Genomic DNA, 20,166 nt, shown 5'->3' with positions numbered 1-20,166 from the left:
AGTCAAATTGATGGTTCCAATCGAGTCGAAGAGAGATAGATGCGGTGCAAGCGTACAATGAGCGTAACGGGACAATGAGTCATCATTTTTCGTGCGTGCAGCCGGAGTTCATTGATTTATTAGACGTCACGTCAAATATGATTCCATTATTAAAGTTCAACATATTTACAGCTGAGCTTAAGTTGATGACTCATCAAAGCTTAGCGATAATTGCAATGAGCAGGATTTAGGTTCTCGATGTAGGACTGGGTAAGGGAGAGGGGAAATAACACTAATATAATAAATGTGAAAGTTTGTGTGTATATTTGTTACTCAATAACACCAATACCGCTGAGAGTATTTGGATGAGACTTGGCATACAGCTAGCTCGTAACCTAGATAAACACATTAGACCACATATTACTATAAAATCGTATCCCGTCAAGCGGGGTGACTACGGTCATGGGGGTGACTATGGTCAAAGCAAAGATATATTTTAAGATTGCTCCTATCCTACAAAAAATTACACTACTAGCAATAACTATATTTTTTACAGAATATATGAACATATTGAAATATAACAGGAGAATGTTAACTTAAACTTCGCCAATATATATATATTTTTTGTTAAATTTTTTGTACCAGCAAATTTACCCCAAAATAAATGTTGGCTAAACTGTTTAACACAGCTGATCAGTGTCATGTGGTATAGCAAAAGGAGTACTTGTGTAACCTGCACCAAGATTTCAGGATTTTAGGTAAGTAAACATGTAAGCATTTATTTTAAAATTGCTGTATGCCATTAATAATTCTAATAAATAGTGTAAATACATAAATAATTTGGGGTTACTATGGTCATTTGTTAATTTTCATTATAACCTATGAAACATGCATATTTTTTAAAATATTAATGTCTACGATAGGTAACCTATTCAGAATTAACTAGCAATTAGGCCTTAAATGTATAAAAACAAGAATACAGATACTTATCACTGTGTTCTTTTTATATTTATTTGCAGGTGATCTTCATGGTGAGAACCTATCAACGATCCCCTGGGTCGCGATCCTACATGGATTACAGCCCAGAACAAATGGATTCAGCAATTACTGCTGTTAGAAAGGGAATGAGCATGACAGCTGCCGAAAGATACAAAGTAAAAATGGAAGCGTTGAGGAAAAGATGCAAGAACATGGACATGAAGAGACCACGGGGACAGACAATATTAACGGAAGCTGAAGAATCTTTGTTGTGTTCTTACACCACCCAGCTTGCTGAATGGGGCTTCCCAATAACCTCATTTGAGTTACGTTTGCTCGTGCGATCAAACTTAAAAAAGCAGGGTAAAACAATCACAAGGTTTTCTGATGGGTGTACCCCAGGAGTAGAGTGGGCTCGGTCGTTCATAAAACGCAACAGTGAAAAAATATGTTCCCGCATGGTCTCAAACATCAACCCCAAACGTTCTCAGTGAAATCCTGAAGATGTTAACAACTATTTTGACAATATGGCAGACATTAGTAACAGAATCTACAGACTTAGGACTTTTCTTAAAAAATCTCGAGGGGGTTTCTTTATTTGGTCAGACAAGCCAGATGTTTCTGTCATTGACAAAGCACAGGTAATCAGAGTTCTTCCTGCATCAGTTGAAGAGAGAAGAGGCAGGTTAATGTTTCATGTAACGTTTGATAGCTTTAATGTTGGTTAAACTTTTCAACCGAACGTGTGTTTTTTAGTGACGTTGTTGGAGAATTTACAAATTGGTTGGCAAAATGAACAATTATGGAACTGCATGTAACATAACTATGGGTACCATAGATATGATGCCCTATTTAGGACTATTTTATATATTTCACTCTTGTGTATTGCTATGTATTCATTATTTTGTGTGACCATGTTCACCCCTTTAAAAATTCACCATTTTCAGAATGTTTTGCATTGGTTTTGTGTTGTGACCATAGTGACCCCAATCGGTGAGGTGACTATGGTCACAATGTATTATTTTTTTACTTAAATATATAGGCTCAAAAAAATTCATGCTAATAGTATTTTGAAAGCCAGAATCAAGTACTGTGTTGTACAAATTTTTAATGAAATATATAATTAAATATAACAAATCTGGTATGAAAAAACCATTAAAAGTGACCATAGTCACCCCGCTTGACGGTCCCTAATGGATTGAAAAAGGGGTGAATTCATATTTCTAACAGAAAATCATAGGTCATAGACATACAATCAGTGAGTGTGTGTCATTTCTCTATGTCCGCCACATGATCATTCATATAGTAACGTCTGACTATCCTTCTCCTTGGTGAGACCTATCCGCAGTGTTGCCAACCCTAGGGATTTATCCCCAGATTTGGGGATTTCACGGGTCATCTAGGGAACTAGGGAATTATTTTTTCAAAAAGGCCTTTTCTATGGAAAACTAAGAATGTTGCTATTTTACAACATGGGTGTACAAAAATAAAGGCAATTTTTTGTAGATAGTTAAAAAAAACTTTTCATTTGTCAATTGTTATCACATATTTTTGTGGTTTCTCAAACTTACCTGCAGTAGGTGCTTCCCCTTCTTTCATGTGATTATCACTCCCGTGCTTTGCACTTTGGGAATTCCCCTTCGTATCTTGCTTCCATATACTGTACCTTCCCGGTTTTAGTGGCGCGCGCGGGTTGCTACTGCTAAGTGCTACATGTTTTGTGACCAGTTGAAGCAATGCTTTCAGGATAGGTGTGTTTGGTATTAATATACAGGGTGTCTACCAGATCTAGTAAATGAAATTCCCTGATTTTTCCAGGTTTTCCAGGTCTAAAACTTAATTTTTCTAGGTTTTCCTTAACACAATTACGACATTCCACGAAACTGAAAAAACTGCATAACAATACATTGATGGGTTTCAAAGTATTTCAACTTACTTAAATTAGTAAAAATATTACTTTCTTCTAGACGTGGCCAAAGTGACTCAATTGATGGCAAATAAAACATGCTGCTACAAATATTTCACACACTTACTTTTGCAAAAAACATTAGTAAAAGGAAGCTCCCGTCAATTTCGCAGTGACTCAACTTTTGCATCTATAGAACTTGCTTTAGAACAAGCAAAATCCAACACTTGAGCCTTCTTAAACTGCAATGCCTTGATCTCCTCTTCAACTCTTCTTTTTTCTGCCTTCTTCTTGTCTGTAGGTTCCTTTTCTTTTTGTTTTGTTTGCAGGACTTCCTTACGCCTACAACTAGCATTTCTTACATACTGTAACATGGACTTGATGATATCAACATGCTCTACACCTCCAGAACATTGAACAAGTCATACACTTGTCTTTGCGCAATCAGTGTTTCTTCCTGCAAGTTTTCAGTCAGCAGATTAGAATTCACTGAAAATCCTCTTTCCAATGATGCATTTCCATGGGAAAGTACCAACATCATCCTCACAAACTTAGAAGGCCTGTTTTAGCAGCTACTGTATTTGCCTTCAGAATGAGCATCCACAAGTAATCAAGATGCCCGTCTTCTCGAGAAAAAGACGAGAACAGTGCTTCAGATCTTGCGAGGAACATACCAACTAATATGATCACTCAATGTTATCAGCGTCTTGTCCTGATAGCCACCTGTTTCGAAGACAACATTCTAAACTGTACTTCACATGCTGTTTCCTCACACCCGAATTTAAAGCCATAGACAGACATAAGCAGGAAATTCCTTTGGTAAGTTTGTACTTTAGGGGACTTTTGTCTTGGAAGTTTTTTTACCATAACCTTTGGACAAGTCCTAACATCATTTTTCAGTAACAGGACAGACTTTTCTGGTAGTTTCTCTTTCTTGATGGCATGGCGTACTGCATAACCCAACTTGATATTGTTAGCAGTCAATAGATTTTCCTGGTTATCTAAATCCAATCGAGATACATTGCGTTTTTCCCTAAAGCTCTTCAGTACCTCTGGTTTCACAAACTTTCCTGCCAAAGCTAATAAAATGTATACCAGTGAATCATACAGAAAAGGTGCTATGGGTGCTTCACTTTGGAACATTGTAAGAAACAATTCCAGCTCTGATGCCAAAGAGTGGAAGAATGTAAATTTTACTTCTAGAAGATTATCTTCAAGAGCACTTTTAACAACATTGAAAGACAGATGAAATAGAAACTTCACTAACAAATTTCATTGGAACATTGTAAGAAACAATTCCAGCTCTGATGCCAAAGAGTGGAAAAATGTAAATTTTACTTCTAGAAGATTATCTTCAAGAGCACTTTCCACTACCTACATTGAAAGACAGATGAAATAGAAACTTCACTAACAAATTTCTTTAGGTGGGGTAACGTTTTCATGGCACGCTCAGCAACTGCAGTATTTTATAACCATCTGATTGCACAAAATTTCTTGGGAAAAAGCTCTGATCCAGTTATTATAATGTAATCTGCCCTCCTTGCAGGTACATGCTTAAACAAATAGTAACTGTGCCTCTAAAAACTAACAACGTCCCATTGTGTAGCCTAAAATCCAGTTTTGAAAGCACCATGGACCGTATGAAGCTCACAGCTACCAATTTATAGCAATGATGGTGAATCTTCACGAAAAGTGTCTGTGATATGTATTTTCAAAGCTAACAAAAATGCCCAGTTTACATTGGGCATCCATAATTACTTAAAATTAAATGCACCTGTCGGTGTAATCCGAACGCGGGAAGCACATGCCGCAGCACGTACGTCAGCAGGATAACAGACCAGCTTGAACCAGTTTGTATCACGTGATTTAACGCCACTTCCGAATCCGATGGTAAATAAAAGAAAATGGACGTGGGAACTGTTCGTTATTTGCCATTCAAAAATAAAAATGGGAGGGGATACACTTGATGCTACGTCAATGCAAGCTGATCAATAAACAAAAAAGTATTGCCAACTACAACCTACCAAACAATAATTCCCTGATTTTTGAAAAAATTCCCTGATTTTTCCCTGATTATTCCCTGATTACAATATTCCCTGATTTTTCCAGGTTTTCCAGGTTTTCCAGGGTCAGTAGACACCCTGAATATAGTAAGGTATTTGGTGCTATTTAAGAGAATAGTGAATTTTTGTGGCTAGAGAAAGTGTCGACATAATTGTTTCTAATACTAAACTCAATCTGGTAAGTAACAATATATTCATATTAATTAAGTTAACAGTAAAATTAATTTTATTAAAATGTTATGATTTGCTTTAAATTTTTTTAGATTATTACTACTTTGCGTGTGAATAGTCCATGATATAAAAGTGACCAGTATTCCGGCATAGAACTGAAATATATTTCCAGGATAAAACACCTAATTTTAAAATTATTTTTGATAGCCTGCAAATATTTTAGTAAGCCTTCAAAATTTTGCAGTAGTTCGTAAAAGTTATATCCCCTTTCCTTTGAAGTACAGATACTATTTCTTGATTGCAATATTATTAAAGTATAAGACAAACTGTAATATTTCCATAGTTCATTTCAATGTTTAGTTGTAGGAAGTGTAAATGCTCTTGTGTCAACTAACAGACTTTTTTTTAAAAAATAATTTAATCATTTTAATGTGATCATCTGTATTATAGATTACAATTTTTTCCCCTGCATGCTATGTCCTATAAAAAATGAGTGGTAACTGCAACGAAAGAGAGGGAGCACATCCCATTCTTCCCACTCCACCCAAAAAGAAAAAACTTAGCTACAGTCAGAAATATCTAGTGTCCTGGGAAAATGAACCTGCTTTTAAGGGTTGGTTAACAGACAGCAATAAAGGGCCAATGTTTTTTCGGTGTAAAGCTTGCCAGACCGATGCAAAGGATGGAAAATCATAAATCGAAAAACATTCCAAAACCAATAAGCACATGAGCTCTGTTCAATCTGTTAAAATTCAACCAAAAATAGATAAACTTTTGACCGTGGCTACTAGTTCTAGCCATGAAGATAAAGTGAAAAGTGCAGAGTTGCTAATAGCAGCATTCATAGCTGAGCACAATATAACATTTAATGCTGCATCACACTTGTCTAAACTCATACCAAAAATATGTTCTTATTCGGTTATCGCTATAGGCATTACATGTAGTCATACAAAATGTACAGCACTTGTCAAAAATGTGATTGGGCGGAAATCCTTTGAGGATCTGTGTGAAAAGCTGAAGGTTAACAAATTTTCAATCTTGGTTGATGAAGCCTCTGACAGTGTTGGAATAAAGCAATTTTGCATTGTAGTTAGGACAGTAGATGATAACTTTAAAGTGCATGAAAAGTTTTTCAGCCTCACTGATCTAGGTAGTGCTACATCTGAAGTACTGTTTGATATGGTTATCCAATCATTTCAGGAAGCTGGAATTGAACTAAAGGATAATTTAGTGGGGATGGCTGGAGATGGAGCAAATGTAATTATGGGAGGTAATAATTCTCTGTCTTCTCGCCCCAAGGAAATGATACATGGAATATTTATTATGAAATGCATTTGTCATTCGTTCCACCTTTGTGCCTCAAAGGCATGCCAGAAACTGCCTGATTTTGTTGAACAACTTACGCGAGACATCTACAACTATTTCCATTGCAGCTCTAAACGTTTTGCAGCACTTCGCGAATTCCAAGAATTTGTTGGTACAGAGCCACATAAATTACTTCATCCAGCACAGACACGGTGGCTCTCATTACTCCCTGTGGTAAAGAGGATACTAGAGCAATATCAGGCTTTAATTTTGTTCTTTCAAGATGTTGCTCTCTCGGAACAAATTCCAGCTGCTCAAAACATTTTAACTTTGCTTAGAAATCCAATTTGCAAACTTTACCTTCAGTTTTTAGAGTTTATTTTGTCACAATTTGAAGACCTTAATAAGAAAATGCACAGCGAGAAACCCTAATTATATCTGCTGTATAGCAGAATTTCAGCACTTTATAAAAGCATCCTGACTGTTACATAAAACCAGATTATTTGACACGTAGTACGGTTGAAGAAATTCAGTACAGGAATCCTGCAAACTATCTTCCGTTAGATGATCTTTATTTAGGAGAAAAAGTTACTGCAATAGTTTCAGCCAAAACCATTTCCTGTAATAGAGAAGATTTACATCAGTTCAAGCTAAAATGCCTGGAATTTCTAATTGAAGGAGCTCATCAAATTTATCAGAGATTTCCTTTCAAGAACATGAGCAATTTAAAACAACTGGAATTTTTAAACCCAGAAAATGTTAACGAATCAATTGCCACCATCGCAAATATTTTCCCCCAGTATTCTCAGCTTATTACTGAGAATGAATACCAAGAAGTGGATAAAGAATGGTGACTACTACGGCAGACTGAAATCGTGTTTGGCAAAAATTAGAGCATAGAAGAATTATGGGCAAGAGTACAACTAATGAAAAGTGGTGATGAAAATCCTCTTTTCAGAAAATTAACAACCTTCGTCAAAAATCTTCTAGCTCTGCTACACTCAAGTGCATCAGTCGAGAGGGTATTTTCGCCCTGCAAACTTCTGCTGTCGGATCGTAGAAATAGACTTTCCACGAAGACGATGATTGGCTTGCTTCATGCAAAAAGAGACATTGAAACTTGTCATGAATTCAAATTTGAAAAACAACATAAGGCATTGTTCAGCAAGTCCATGTATGAGTTTAAAGGCGATGAACACAACAGCAGTGAAGATTAATATTGTGCTTTAATGATATATAGTGAAATGTATAAGTGTAAAAATTATCATAAATTAACTAGAGATATTAACATAATAAACCATACTTCCACTTTGGAAGTTTGTCTTATTGGTTCACATTTAAACAAGCAAGAGTCAGTGAAATAGTGTTTCCAGTTTTCTTGCAGCCAGTAAAAATTTATTTTATTTCAAGACTCTGGTGTGTTTCTGGTCGTCTATATATTGCTACACCGGCTAAGTAAGGCAAGTTTAACAGTTTTTACTAGTAATTTTCATGTGAATATTGTTGTTTTGGTTTTTGGTTTATAGTTTAGATTTTCACCAATGTTATAATCTATAACTATACATTTTTTAGATGCAATTGAATTTTATTATTATTTTTTACCATCTAGGAATTTTTATTGAAATCTGGGGGGAAAAATGTGTGGTTTCCAGGGATTTCATGAGAGTACAGGTTGGCAACACTGCCTATCCGCTTAGTGGAGCTCATGGCAGCTAGTGAACTTACGGCGCTAACAACAATTTAGTGTTGCACTGAATTTTAAACAGGCTATCGTCTGGTGCGTCCATCATGTTTTTCCCAGGGCTTGGAAAGTTTGTTATTGAGTGTATGTTTCTTAGTTCTTCATGTAGTATCGTAACATTGGCTACTTTTTATCTCGAATAAATTTGCTGTTCCTGTGGGATTATCAACTTCACTAAAACATAAATAAAATGTAACTGCCTAACATTAGATATAAAGATCTGTTCTTACCAGTTTTTACAAACTAATTACCTTCATCCAGGAAAAAAAAGTTTCTGCGGAATAATATCATCACTTAACTCTGAAATAACCTAGACCAAGAAGTTTTTGTTGTTATGTGTGTGTCTATATATATATATATATATATATATATATATATATATATATATATATATATATATATATATATATATATATATATATATATATATATATATGCATATATATATATATATATATATATATATATATATATATATATGGAACTATATGATGCTGACAATCCTTAAAACAGGCACTTTATTTATTTCACGAGTGATCTAAGGTGCTGTAAGATTTCTTAAGAGCCCCACATATGGCTCTTAACTACCTTCCTATTATCTCGATCATCTTCTATTTGTATAGGTTTGTGTTCTCTCTTTCTCTAACAATTGACTTTTCATGTGTTTGGATTAAGCTGATTTTATTTATCGATTTGTTGTAGGTTATACACTAATATAATATTTTGCAGAGCCCACAAAAAACTCGAGCTATGAAGATAGCCAGACAGAAAAAAAAAACATTGCTTCATGCAGAACAGCAAACTGAACAGGAGCAGCGTCAGACAGCTGCTCGAGTGACTGGAAACACAGTTCAGGTGGACATAGCATCTCAGTATGCCTCTGAGACAGCCGAAGAGGCAGATGCGTGCCGACATGCTATTAGTGCTATTACTCAACGACAAGCTCACCAGAGTCTGTAAACATTTGTAATGAACACGTGGGGTATTTTTGAAAAGTGCTTTTGACTATGATCAAACTTTACTCGATTTGTCAATCAATCTTCCGTTTTTTGGTTCTATTTCTATTTACGTTTTTAATGCAATAAATTTATAGAATTGATGTACCATTATTGATATACCATTTGTACCATTATTCCGTACAATCGTATAGTATCTACGGTTCGTACCATAACGTGTAGTTATTTTAATAGTCTAAATGCCCACAACTGTCGGCTAAAACTCTTGGTAAAGCGTACATCTAAGAAATAAACGTAGTTATTTACGATAATTATGGGAGCTGTTTTGGTACACGTTCGTCATTGGTGTTTGTTAGCCAATCAGAAAAAGGTTTCATTTGTTTTCCAAGATGGTGTATTTTGTCAACATTGTAAACTGTGTTTACGGTGGTGTTGGTTTGAAATAAAGACGAACTGGATTAATAATGAGTTTATGATACCACTATTTACATTCGTGCCCAAATTCACTTCGGTTTGTCAGCCGGCTATGTGTGAATTGTTTGTTCGTCCTCGAACAATTTTGCCTTTGTTAGCATCTGTGCTCACAGGCAAAGTGTAGAGGTAGCATTATAGTACAGTCATTGAATTTATTCAATGGTGTATTCATAAAAATATTATTTTGTGGAAGCAGTTGCGTGATGAGTATTTTGTACGTGTTGTTTAGTTGTAAGCCTACTCCGCAATAGGGATTTAATAGAAATGTCGCTAAGTAAGCCTACAGTGAAGTATCTTGCTGTGTACAAAAAGACATTTAGTGACGAATTTCCGTGCATTTTGCAATTGAAGAAAGGTGAACATGCTGCATTTTGTTCTTTGTGCCGTGATTTTCCCGTCTCGCATGCTGGAAAGGGCGACATTTTGAAGCATATAAATACGAAGAAATATGCCGTCAATCTAAATGCATATAGCATCAAATCAGAAATTAGACATTTTTCGTGACACAAGTGGAAAGAAGATAGTGTGACAAAAGCAGAGGGTTTGTTAACATATTTTATTTTAGAATACAATTTGTCCATTGCTTGTGCTGATCATGCTGGTTTACTCTCAAATTTTTTTTTTTCAAAATTTACAAAATAAACAAAAAATTTTCCGGGCTTTATTGCCTTATTGGGGGGAACAAGTATTTACTCCACTAAAAAACCTCCCACTTTTGGACTGGCCAAAGTTGGCAGGTATGCATTTATGGTACAGGGGCAAATTTATCATAGAATAGGTACATATGTCTAGCAGTCAGCCATAACTTTTACAAGTTCACTTTATGGGAGACGAAGTAGCAGATTCTGATAGTATCAAATTAATATGGGAGTCGAATGGTTGACTGCGCTAAAAACACAGCAAATCCTACATGAAAATAATATTTTGGTGCATGAATTCAAAACAGCTGTCGAAAACATGCCTGAATAGAACTGCAAGATGGTTATTCGTACAGCACGCACGCTGAGGTCGCATCTGTGGTCGTTCTGCACAAACATGAAGATTCCCTTGCCAGGATTGTCAACACGCACCAATTTTACGATGCTCTTCAGTATCCAGTTATATTATGGAAAGGGCAAGCAGGATATCACTTTAGTATTCCTCAAACTAACCCATCTACTTGGTGACCAAACCCAAACAATGTTTCATGCATGGACTTCTATGCATTCCACCTCATGGTCCATGAAAATTATTTTAACTTGCAGGATGCTTATTTTTCAATTTTTAGCAGATATGTATGTAAAGCCCAAAATCAAAGTAAGATGCGTGCAGAAAACTATGTTCACTTACAATATGCCATTGCGAATTATGGCAATGTAAATCCGAACGACTTAGAACAAATGATAATACTCCCATTGTCATTTGTGAATAGTCAGTGATACTCTCACCGAGATCAAGGAATAGCTGACTGCCATGATGTCACAGCAAGGTGCTAAACTGGTGACCCTCCTCACCGAAGGCCATGTTTTTGGTAAGGCACAATGCTTTATGTACTCGATTGAGTGGTAAATGCGTGGTTTACACCACATGCATTTGTTTGTGTGTGTTGACAGAGAAGTTGCACCCAAACCAAATCAACGGGATCATATCTGCGGAGCTGCCTGATCCAAACCTGGACAAAGAGCTGTACGACACCGTCACCAAGAGCATGATTCATGGACCGTGCATGGACAGAAAATGCACAAAAATACACAAACAAATGATAATGGCAATCCTTTATACACATGCAGAGCACCCGATGACAGTGGATGTACCATGACAAAATAAGAGATACCTTGAAAATGTAGTAGTTCACCACAGCTGGGTTGTCTTTTACTCGCCCCTTCTGTCCAAAATGTTTATCGCCCACATCAAGAGTAGTTTTGTAACTCGGTCCAGGCAATAAATACATTTGTAAGTACGTCAACAAAGGGAGTGACCAGGCAATATTTATTGTACAACAGCAGGGAAATGTTAATATTGATCCACAAGTCAAAGTACAGATGTTTAGAGCAGGCCGATACGTAAGCAGCAATGAAATGGCATGGCGAATATTAGGCTTACCACTGCACGAGAGGCATCCAATAGTTACACATCTTGCAGTGCAATTTCCTGATGGCGAGTGTGTTTACCTTACAAAAGCCATTTTGCGCGATCAATTCGCGACACCACCATTAACCACCCTCACAGCATTTTTCTGTCTGTGTGCATGCACACAAGCATGTGATTGCGGCACTCAATCACAGCAAGTCATCTGCGGCAACTGAATGTTGATGGGTAAAGTGGTCGTCTTGCTCGCAAGCGATTTTGAGTAGATGCTATCAGACACCGAGTGAGGAACAGCAGCAGAAGAGATCAACGCATGTCTTAAGACTTCAGAGCTTGGTGGGCTAGAGGGGAAAGGTTGCACTTCACAACCAATACGAAGAGTCCAGCTATACAAAGACCAAGAGTCTGGATTCTTAGCTCAAAAACTTCTCAAGATCAGTGAAGGTTCCATGGCAATGGATTCAGAAGGCATGATTGAATTTGAAGACAATTTCTAAAATGTTTTAAGTTCAAAAGGCAAACTAACTGCTAAGGTTTTCCGAGCTTATAACAGAACACACACAACGAGGACTGGTTGCGTGAAAGAGCGTTCATGGTGACTAAGAACGAATCGGTGGGATGTCAATAAAAAATTATTGATAAAGTACCTGGTAAGGAGATCTACACATCTATTGACACAGTGATGACAAATGATGATGTAAACTCATGATTTAAACTCATTAGTTATCAGGGGTGCCATCCCATAAGTTGGAGCTGAAGTTCCGTGTACCTGTGTTACTGATGTGTAACCTGGATATGCCATAGTTGTATAATGGCACTAGGTTACACATCACAGAACTGAAAAGGCATATTGTGCAGGCTACCATTATCACTGTAGGAGCCAAAGGAGAGATGGTATTGATACCACGAATTCACATCATTTATCCCTCCAAATGTACCTTTTCAGTTAAAATACTAACAGTTCCCTTTGAAAGTGGCAACTTCAATTACTGTTAAAGTCAAGGAAAAACACCTAAAGTGGCAGGAATACATCTCGGCACCCCATGTTTTTTTTTGCTCGGACCGCTATAGGTTGGATGCCCACGTGTATCAAGAGCCACAAATCTCTACATATAAGCAGAGAACCATAGTCTCGAAGTATTGTTTACAGAGACGTATTGCAGTAAAGTTTTGGGTCTTAAAACACCTAGAAATTATAATAATCTTTTTACCACGTGTTGAGTTACTGTCTCATAAAGTAACATTAGTATCTCTTGAACATGTGTGAGAAATGTATTCCAATGAAAGCAATTTTTATAACTAAACTTTTCTCAACCTTTTTTTTTTTTTTAACTTTTGTTGTAAAAACAGTAGTACATGTGATTGTAGTCCAAACTCTGAAGTTTAACAACAAATAATGAAATTTGGCCAATAGCGAGTCAGACTCGAGCTAAGCATTGCATAGTGTGATGGTATGGAACCCTTGGACGTTAGACCAACCCGCACTTGTGATCAGATCTTTCTTAGTTAAATTCAACTGTTAAACCACAGGTGAAACCCTGAGGCACAACTAGTAACAAATAAAGTAAAGAGTCGGTAATAATTAAAAATTTGCAGGTTTTTCGTTGCCATGTTTGTTACAATTGTGAGCTTTTCCTATGGGACTGCACTGTTTTGTGTAGGAATTAAAGTGTTTAGTTTTATCATTCAAGTTAAGTTTTAAATATTTTATTTATTGTTCAAGCAGATTTTTGAAGTATGAATTATCAGTTTTAACGTGCTTGGTGGTTACACAAAAACCATTATTTATTGATTTGTAAAAGTAATTATAAATTGCCTCATATATATAAGTGTAATTATGGTGAACATTATTATAAAACTAACAAAACTAAACATAAACTTCATAGATGTGGATTAAGGGTGAAAACAGAAGTGCCACTGAAAATAAATTTATTACTTTGTGTTAGGTGCTCCAGTTTATGTCCTATACTTTAGGAAGACTTTCAAATGCAAGTCAGTACATTCAAAACCTGTTGTTATATTTAAATATGATCGCAAAGTTACATTTATTCTGAGCCTGAAATTGCATTATTCTCTGACCTCAATATCGTCAATATTATCTTCATCAGTGTCAGTTAATATTGTATCTCTTTTACTTCCACATTAAGCTTGCATATTATTCTCATAAAATATTTTACTTACTATGTAGGTTAACAGAAATATAATGAAACATAAGTGAAAAATTTCTTGTTGAAACATTTTGTCATGTAAACCTTTCCTCTAATTGAAAGAGCTTGATTGAATTTTTTTTATGAAACATCTACTTGTATATGATTTCTTTACTTACAAGATGATATAGCTACTTGTGACTTGTAGACTTGAAGTGTTATGAAATCGACCAGAGCTGACTCAAAATTGTAAAAATAATTTTGTAAGAACATGTTTGCTTTCATTGCACTTCTAGACTTTAATTCTCTGTACAGGTGTTGGACGATAGTGAGAACATGAACTAATATAAATGTTGACCCAATCATTCATGACCCAGTCCAAACTATGAAAAACTTAATGTTAAAATTAGGTAGCTGTGAAATGAGTAGAAAATTAATCCAACCTAAAAAAAAGGGATGAAATAATTGTTTCTCTAGTCATTTATCAAATTAACATCACAAAAAATTAAAACACGAACACAGCGATTAAAGTTCAATTGTATAGTTTTTGACATAATCTTGAGAGTAAGTAAATAATTAGAAGCACTTCAATCGTTGTTAGTTTTGCAATGTAAAATTGTGTTTGATAAAAAATTTCACTGAATTCTAAATGAATATTGTTGTCAGTAGTTAAAACAAATTATAAAATTTATAAAAAGGCTGTTTTGAAAAAAAAATGTAAATTAAGAAATAAACTTTTTACGGAACAACATTATAATCTATAATAATAACATTTCACCTCAATGCTGGAAATTATAGGTCGAAGCTTCAGGATTTTAAAGCAGTCTTTACCTTTGAAGCCTTCTTGGATCAAACACTGTCCAGGCAACCTCCAGAATCCCGAAAGAACATGAAGGACAAAGTCTCAACAGACTCAGTTTTTGTACCAAGAGATGTGGGTGTTCGTGTGCAACTTTACTGTTAGTATTAATCAGGAACACAATAAGAATTACTGTTGCCACAAAAGAATCTAAAGTTTTGGTCAACTGTATCACGTAACATTATGCCGGTGGAGTCAGTAATTTTCAACCAGCCCATACGCCAGTCCATTGCTCTGACAACCTTAGGGAAATATGATGAAGTAGACACCAAATTATAACACATAACATTATAATAATAGTCCTATGAATATTTCATCACAATTTGCTGGATACAGAAATGTAAAATGTTTTCATCCATGCAATCAACAGAGTTAAACACCATTTTCGTAGAATTTAATGTGGCACCACACATTTTTACACAACCACTCAATTGGCATCTGTTACTCTTTAAGTGAGGGCACGCTCATCTCCACGAATTGCCCTGTACTTGGACAGCTCGTTTGGAAAGACGTTGTTGAATTCTAGAAGAAGATGTGCCTTGAACTTCCTGTAAGCATCAATTTTACCCTTCACTTGTTCATTCTTGGCCAGAGCTTTTTCAATGCAGTCTTTCGTGTACAACTGTGGGTTTCGCCCTTGGTCAATATAGCTGAAACACAAGGGACAGGTTCCTCAGAAAAAACACACTTGATGTTTAGACAGCTTCATCATTGCTAATTACCTAATATGCAATGTCATAATAAAGTTCTATGTAATTTCTTAAGTATAGCAGATTTTCAAAGAAAAATCCTTCAAAAATTTTAATTTTGAGCACTAGAAATACTTTTTAATAATTATAAAATAATGAGTTTTTTTATTTTCTACAAGGTTCTAAAACCAATAATTGATAGATGGAAGTATGATGAAAGCCAAGAAAATTGTGAGGTAAAAACCATAAAACTTTATAAGAATCTTGAAAATTATTAAAATCACTGCAAAACGTATATTACAGGGATGTCCATAATTTTCACATCAATGTTGACTTTTTTATTAGTTAAGCACCCTGGTTTAAGCACTCAAAAGAACCTCATTTTTATAATCCAGTCAAAATAAAACATAAATTCCCTTCTGCCAACAGTGTTTTATCAGAATTAAGTAGGTGATGAAAAATGCTGTATTCAGGATAGTTAAAGAACATAAATGGTGCTCAAAATTATAATTTGTATAATTTTTTCATGCAAAACCCACTACTTTGTTATTTTCACTAAAATAAAACTTATAATGCATCCACCTCCTCAAGTTGTATAAATTAGATTGCACCAACATTCTTCCCACAAATAATAAAAAAAATCACCCCGCCGAAATTTTTTCTGTTAATATGTATGTAAGTATACATGTATGTGTCTGTGAATGGCCACTATTTTATGAACAATCTCACAATAATAAGGATTTTGACAGCTAAATTATATATATTTAAATAAATAAAAACTATATCATGAGATATAGCCAGTTAACAGCTAAATATTGTGACATATTAAACAAAAAAAAACCAGAATGTATTTCCAGACTAGCTCTTACATGTATCAATAATTATCTAGTTAATTTATATAAATATCCAGCTGTCCAAGTCTGCATGATTTTTCAAGCACCTCTCACTTCACCTTGAACAGAGTAATATATTATGTTACTATTATGATATGAATAGTACGTAATTAGTAGATAAAAAAATACCATAATGAGAATATTTTTATTTATTTTAATAATTTATTTCTGGCAGGTACAGCTGATTTTACATTCACCATGCTCCTATCAAGTAACATTATATATTATAATTTTTTTTTTTTTTTAGCAAAAATAGAAAACAATTTGTTTAAATATTTTAGTAACACATACAACAAAAAATTGGCACAGCTACTTCCGGCAGTCATTAAGGGGAACAAAATGAACCTTAAAATATTGTATAAATAAGAGCTGTACTGTAAATAATTTTTAATCAGATATTTTACAATCAAGTTATTTTTCAGTGACGTTTTCGTGAAGAGAGGAAGGGGGGTTCAGATTGGCGTACGTGCATACCTTGGGCGCCACCACGTGGACCCGGCTACCGACTCTGTCCCAGGGCCGTGACGTAGCCCATGTGGAGCTAGGCTCAACTTCCCCCCGCTAGCACTCACCCGCTCACAGCAGCGGGCACGCTATGTTACTGCTCGTGGGGTCTTGAATCGCCCCACACACCTCCGTCTCTTTACTGGAAAGCTCGTGGTCGAGAATTGAGTGCAACGAGTCAGGTGAATATTAAGTTTTTTTTGCCACCGACACGTACACTAACAATACGTACAAAAAAAAGCAAGTAGCCCATCTTTCATGCTGACCATGACACATCGTGGACTGGCCCCAAAAGTGCAAGCTCGCCGAATAATACAAAAATGTTCCGGGGAGCTTTAATTAGTTAAGTTACACAGCCTGCCGCCGGGATAGGCCTCGAAGGTTAATTAAAAAAGGTTTAAAAATAATTACGACGGCGGATGATAACGGATCAGTTGAGGGCAATAGTTAAAGTCGACGTGGTATGTCCTACCCCGCACGGCGAACAGAAGAGACTGCGGTGGGCCATGGGTGTCATGGCCGCAGGAAGTGCTGACTTTACCGTTAGTAGATTGATATAACAGAACAATTAAACATAACACATTAAAACCCTTTAAAAATTACACGTTAATTTATACTTAAGTATTACGTATTACAGTTATTTAATTATTAATTACATTATTTAAAAAAGATGAAGTCCCCCACTGGTCAAGTTAGAGTCAGAGTGGGTGCCGAAAGGGTTCGCGCAGGACCAACCCAAACAAAAAAAAAAACACACACATTTGTTGGCGGGATGTTTGATTTAGAGGATGTCAGTTGGAAGAGAGGAGATAGCAGCGTGAGGTACATCGGGGTTAGGGAGGGCGTAACCCTGGTCGACATCAACGTAAATGACATAGTATACACTCTAAGTGTGTTTAAGTACAGTAGGTTCAGCTATGACTTATGAGAGAATTACTTTCATCCACTTACAATATCCCTCTGTTAGAAGATAAATTGAACCACTTTGTTGGCCTTTTATCATCAAATACATGAAAACTGGCAAAAATATAAATATTTTTCTTTTACACTAAATCTTACTCTATTTAATAATTTTCTTTGACAGATATCCATTTTTGAAATAACTCATTCAAAGTAAAACTACTTTTCTTGACTTGCAGCTTGAGATGTCCCTAAATGGTTTAAGTAATATCAGATGCAGTGTGTCGGTAAAAAAACGGCAGGCGCAGAGCAACCAGGATGTTGAAGTAAAATCAGCAAAACAAATAAAAATTATTGTTTACTAAAAACTTCAAAAGGGATATTAGATACACAATGATGGCTTCTACAAGTGCTTACACTGGCCAATTTACAATTAGTCTGAAATGCTGTGGTGCACCACACAACCATTCTACTAAAACATTTTGCCATAAAATTTGAACTCATATTGGAATTACAATATGCCAAACACTATACGCTAAATACAAAAATATAAATGTATATGTAAATAAAATTATTTAAAGTCTGAAAAAGACATTTTCTTACACCAAAATGGGTAACTTCCACAAATAGAACAACAAACTTATTCTTTACAAGACAGTATATGTATTAAATAATTTTATTTACAAAAATATCATAAAAGTTAATTTAGATAAGTTCTAAATAAAGTTAATGCCAAATATACACGCTAAATTTCTAGCAATTCCTGCTAATCTCAGAAACAGGCGTCTGCTTGAAGAAACCTCCAGCAGTAGTGTCAAAACTATACGTCTTCAAAAAATCCCTAAACTGCAGGTGCCAAATTTTTATTTCATAAACCACAAGACTGACGACTAGTACCAGCATGGTTATAAATAAAGTGGGACTTTGCTTACCTTCCCTAAGACTTAAAGTTTGCTAAACAGTAGTTAGAAAACTTCCAACACTTGAGAAATGTGCCTGACCTATAGATTTCTACGAGAGTTCCATACATGTAAGCGGTGTTCATTACTACCTCACGTTACACGTGAGTCGAATAGACCCAATTTCATGGACAGTTGTGTAAACCCACACCTAAAAATGCATTATTCACAGAGCAAGGTTTAATGACTGGCGAAATTGGCCACACATATTTATGCGTCGTAAATACACAAAAATCGTTAATGGCTGGATACAAATGGGTGGTTGCGGTCAGCACAATTATAGTACTCATCAAGCATTTGCTAATCACTCCTGTAACTGACATAGCACTGCTCCAATAAAAAAAGGGTAAAGTTAGTTTATAATTTCATGCCCGCAACTTGGCCCAACATTAGTGAAATAACTCCTTACTTGCAAATTCGCTGCTGCAGTCCTCTCACGACGTCTCATTGCCACAGCACAGGGAAGTTGCAATAACACACCCTCGGCCAAATGGTCGTGCCCAAGTCTATGTCTGTACCACCCACCCCAGACAAAAGATCCAGCCAGTCAAAGTTCCAACAGTACAATGAGCGGCACGCAATGCCGTATAGTGTAGCATAACTTCAGTTCAACAGTAGCGCCTCATTGCAGCGTTAAAAAAAAAGTTCTACCGTAATTACGGTACACACTGATCAGGTGCGTACAAGTACAAGATGTCTGTAGGGCGTGAAACCAACAAAAAAGCTTATAAAATGAAATTTTAAAAATCAAATATAAGCCAAAATTATGAAAAGCTGCTTACAAAATTTTTTGAATAAAAATCAAGGAACAAAAATCAATGAATCAAGGAAAGAGCTAACTTGATAGGGTATCAACCTGGCCATGTTTGCGTTGAACTGGGAGCAGTGACATTTTCCAAATGGTTTTTTAACGTATTTAGGTTTAAGCTGGATAGGACTGCAGTCTTCGACGCCCTGAACACTGGCACAGAGTCGGTGCTGACCCCTTGCGCGTTACATCGCAGACAGGCCACATGACCTCGCAAGCAGTCCGCAGAAACACCTGCGATGCGTGTGGACGAGGCCTTATCCTGTTGGATGCTGTGCCATGAGGGGTGGCACGTGAAGACACATGACGTCACTAGCGTACCGCTGTGCAATCGGGCTGGGGTGTGAGAACAGCTAGGGCAAACGTACCTGAACTGGTTTGAATCTACAGTTTGTCCCTGCACCCTTTTCCACTTTGACACATCGTACAATTAATGGCAGAGTACAAAATGAAATCACGCTGAAGATAGACGTATTTAGAATCTGTCTTTCTAAATAGGTGTAAATTAAGCAGTTATAAATTCAGCTTTGTTGTCTGTAGGTAGGTATTTGGTTTCACATCTCATTTTTAATTTGTTCATGTTATCTCATCATGGAGTGACACGTACATTCTGTCAGGAAAATTCAAGGTACAATCCCAGAATTTACTTGGAGTGAATTCAAGCATGTGTAACTGAAATCAGGATAGCACAACTGGGATTCAAACTCAGGTCTCATGGACTACGAGTTAAACATTTTACCACTGTGCCTTCTTGCTTGGTTGGTTAT

The 20,166-nt window shown here is 36.0% G+C and overlaps 1 protein-coding gene and 1 long non-coding RNA gene across 3 annotated transcripts in view; one reads left to right on the top strand and one right to left on the bottom strand.

Annotated features, from left to right (window-relative positions):
* Positions 1–461: 461 nt before the first annotated feature.
* LOC134538564 (general transcription factor II-I repeat domain-containing protein 2A-like) lies at positions 462–12,916 on the top strand. 2 transcript variants are annotated; one of them, XR_010076177.1, is made up of 3 exons: positions 462–737; positions 999–8,179; positions 8,873–12,916. XR_010076177.1 is itself a non-coding variant. In XM_063379988.1 (2 exons), exon 2 carries the CDS (start codon positions 5,824–5,826, stop codon positions 6,832–6,834), a length of 1,011 nt encoding a protein of 336 aa, XP_063236058.1. In that variant the 5' UTR covers positions 462–737; positions 999–5,823; the 3' UTR covers positions 6,835–8,478. The 2 variants fall into 2 exon arrangements, 1 of the variants encoding a protein (XP_063236058.1); XM_063379988.1 differs by lacking the exon at positions 8,873–12,916 and having other exon boundaries at positions 999–8,478.
* A 2,352-nt stretch (positions 12,917–15,268) lies between these two features.
* LOC134538565 (uncharacterized) overlaps positions 15,269–20,166 on the bottom strand; it is a 50,246-nt gene continuing 45,348 nt past the window's right edge. The window contains exon 3 of the long non-coding RNA XR_010076178.1: positions 15,269–15,296. This is a non-coding gene — a long non-coding RNA (uncharacterized LOC134538565). The remainder of the gene's footprint in view (positions 15,297–20,166) is intronic.

This window comes from Bacillus rossius, chromosome 13, assembly GCF_032445375.1.
Source record: "Bacillus rossius redtenbacheri isolate Brsri chromosome 13, Brsri_v3, whole genome shotgun sequence".
NCBI classification, from domain to species: Eukaryota; Metazoa; Arthropoda; class Insecta; order Phasmatodea; family Bacillidae; genus Bacillus; species Bacillus rossius.
Note: the sequence above shows the minus strand (reverse complement) of the source record. Positions and strands in the feature narration are given on the sequence as shown.

Bases quoted from the DNA above. Each gene is read 5' to 3' on its own strand.
- LOC134538564 (XM_063379988.1), top strand. From the start codon at position 5,824: ATGAGCTCTGTTCAATCTGTTAAAATTCAACCAAAAATAGATAAACTT.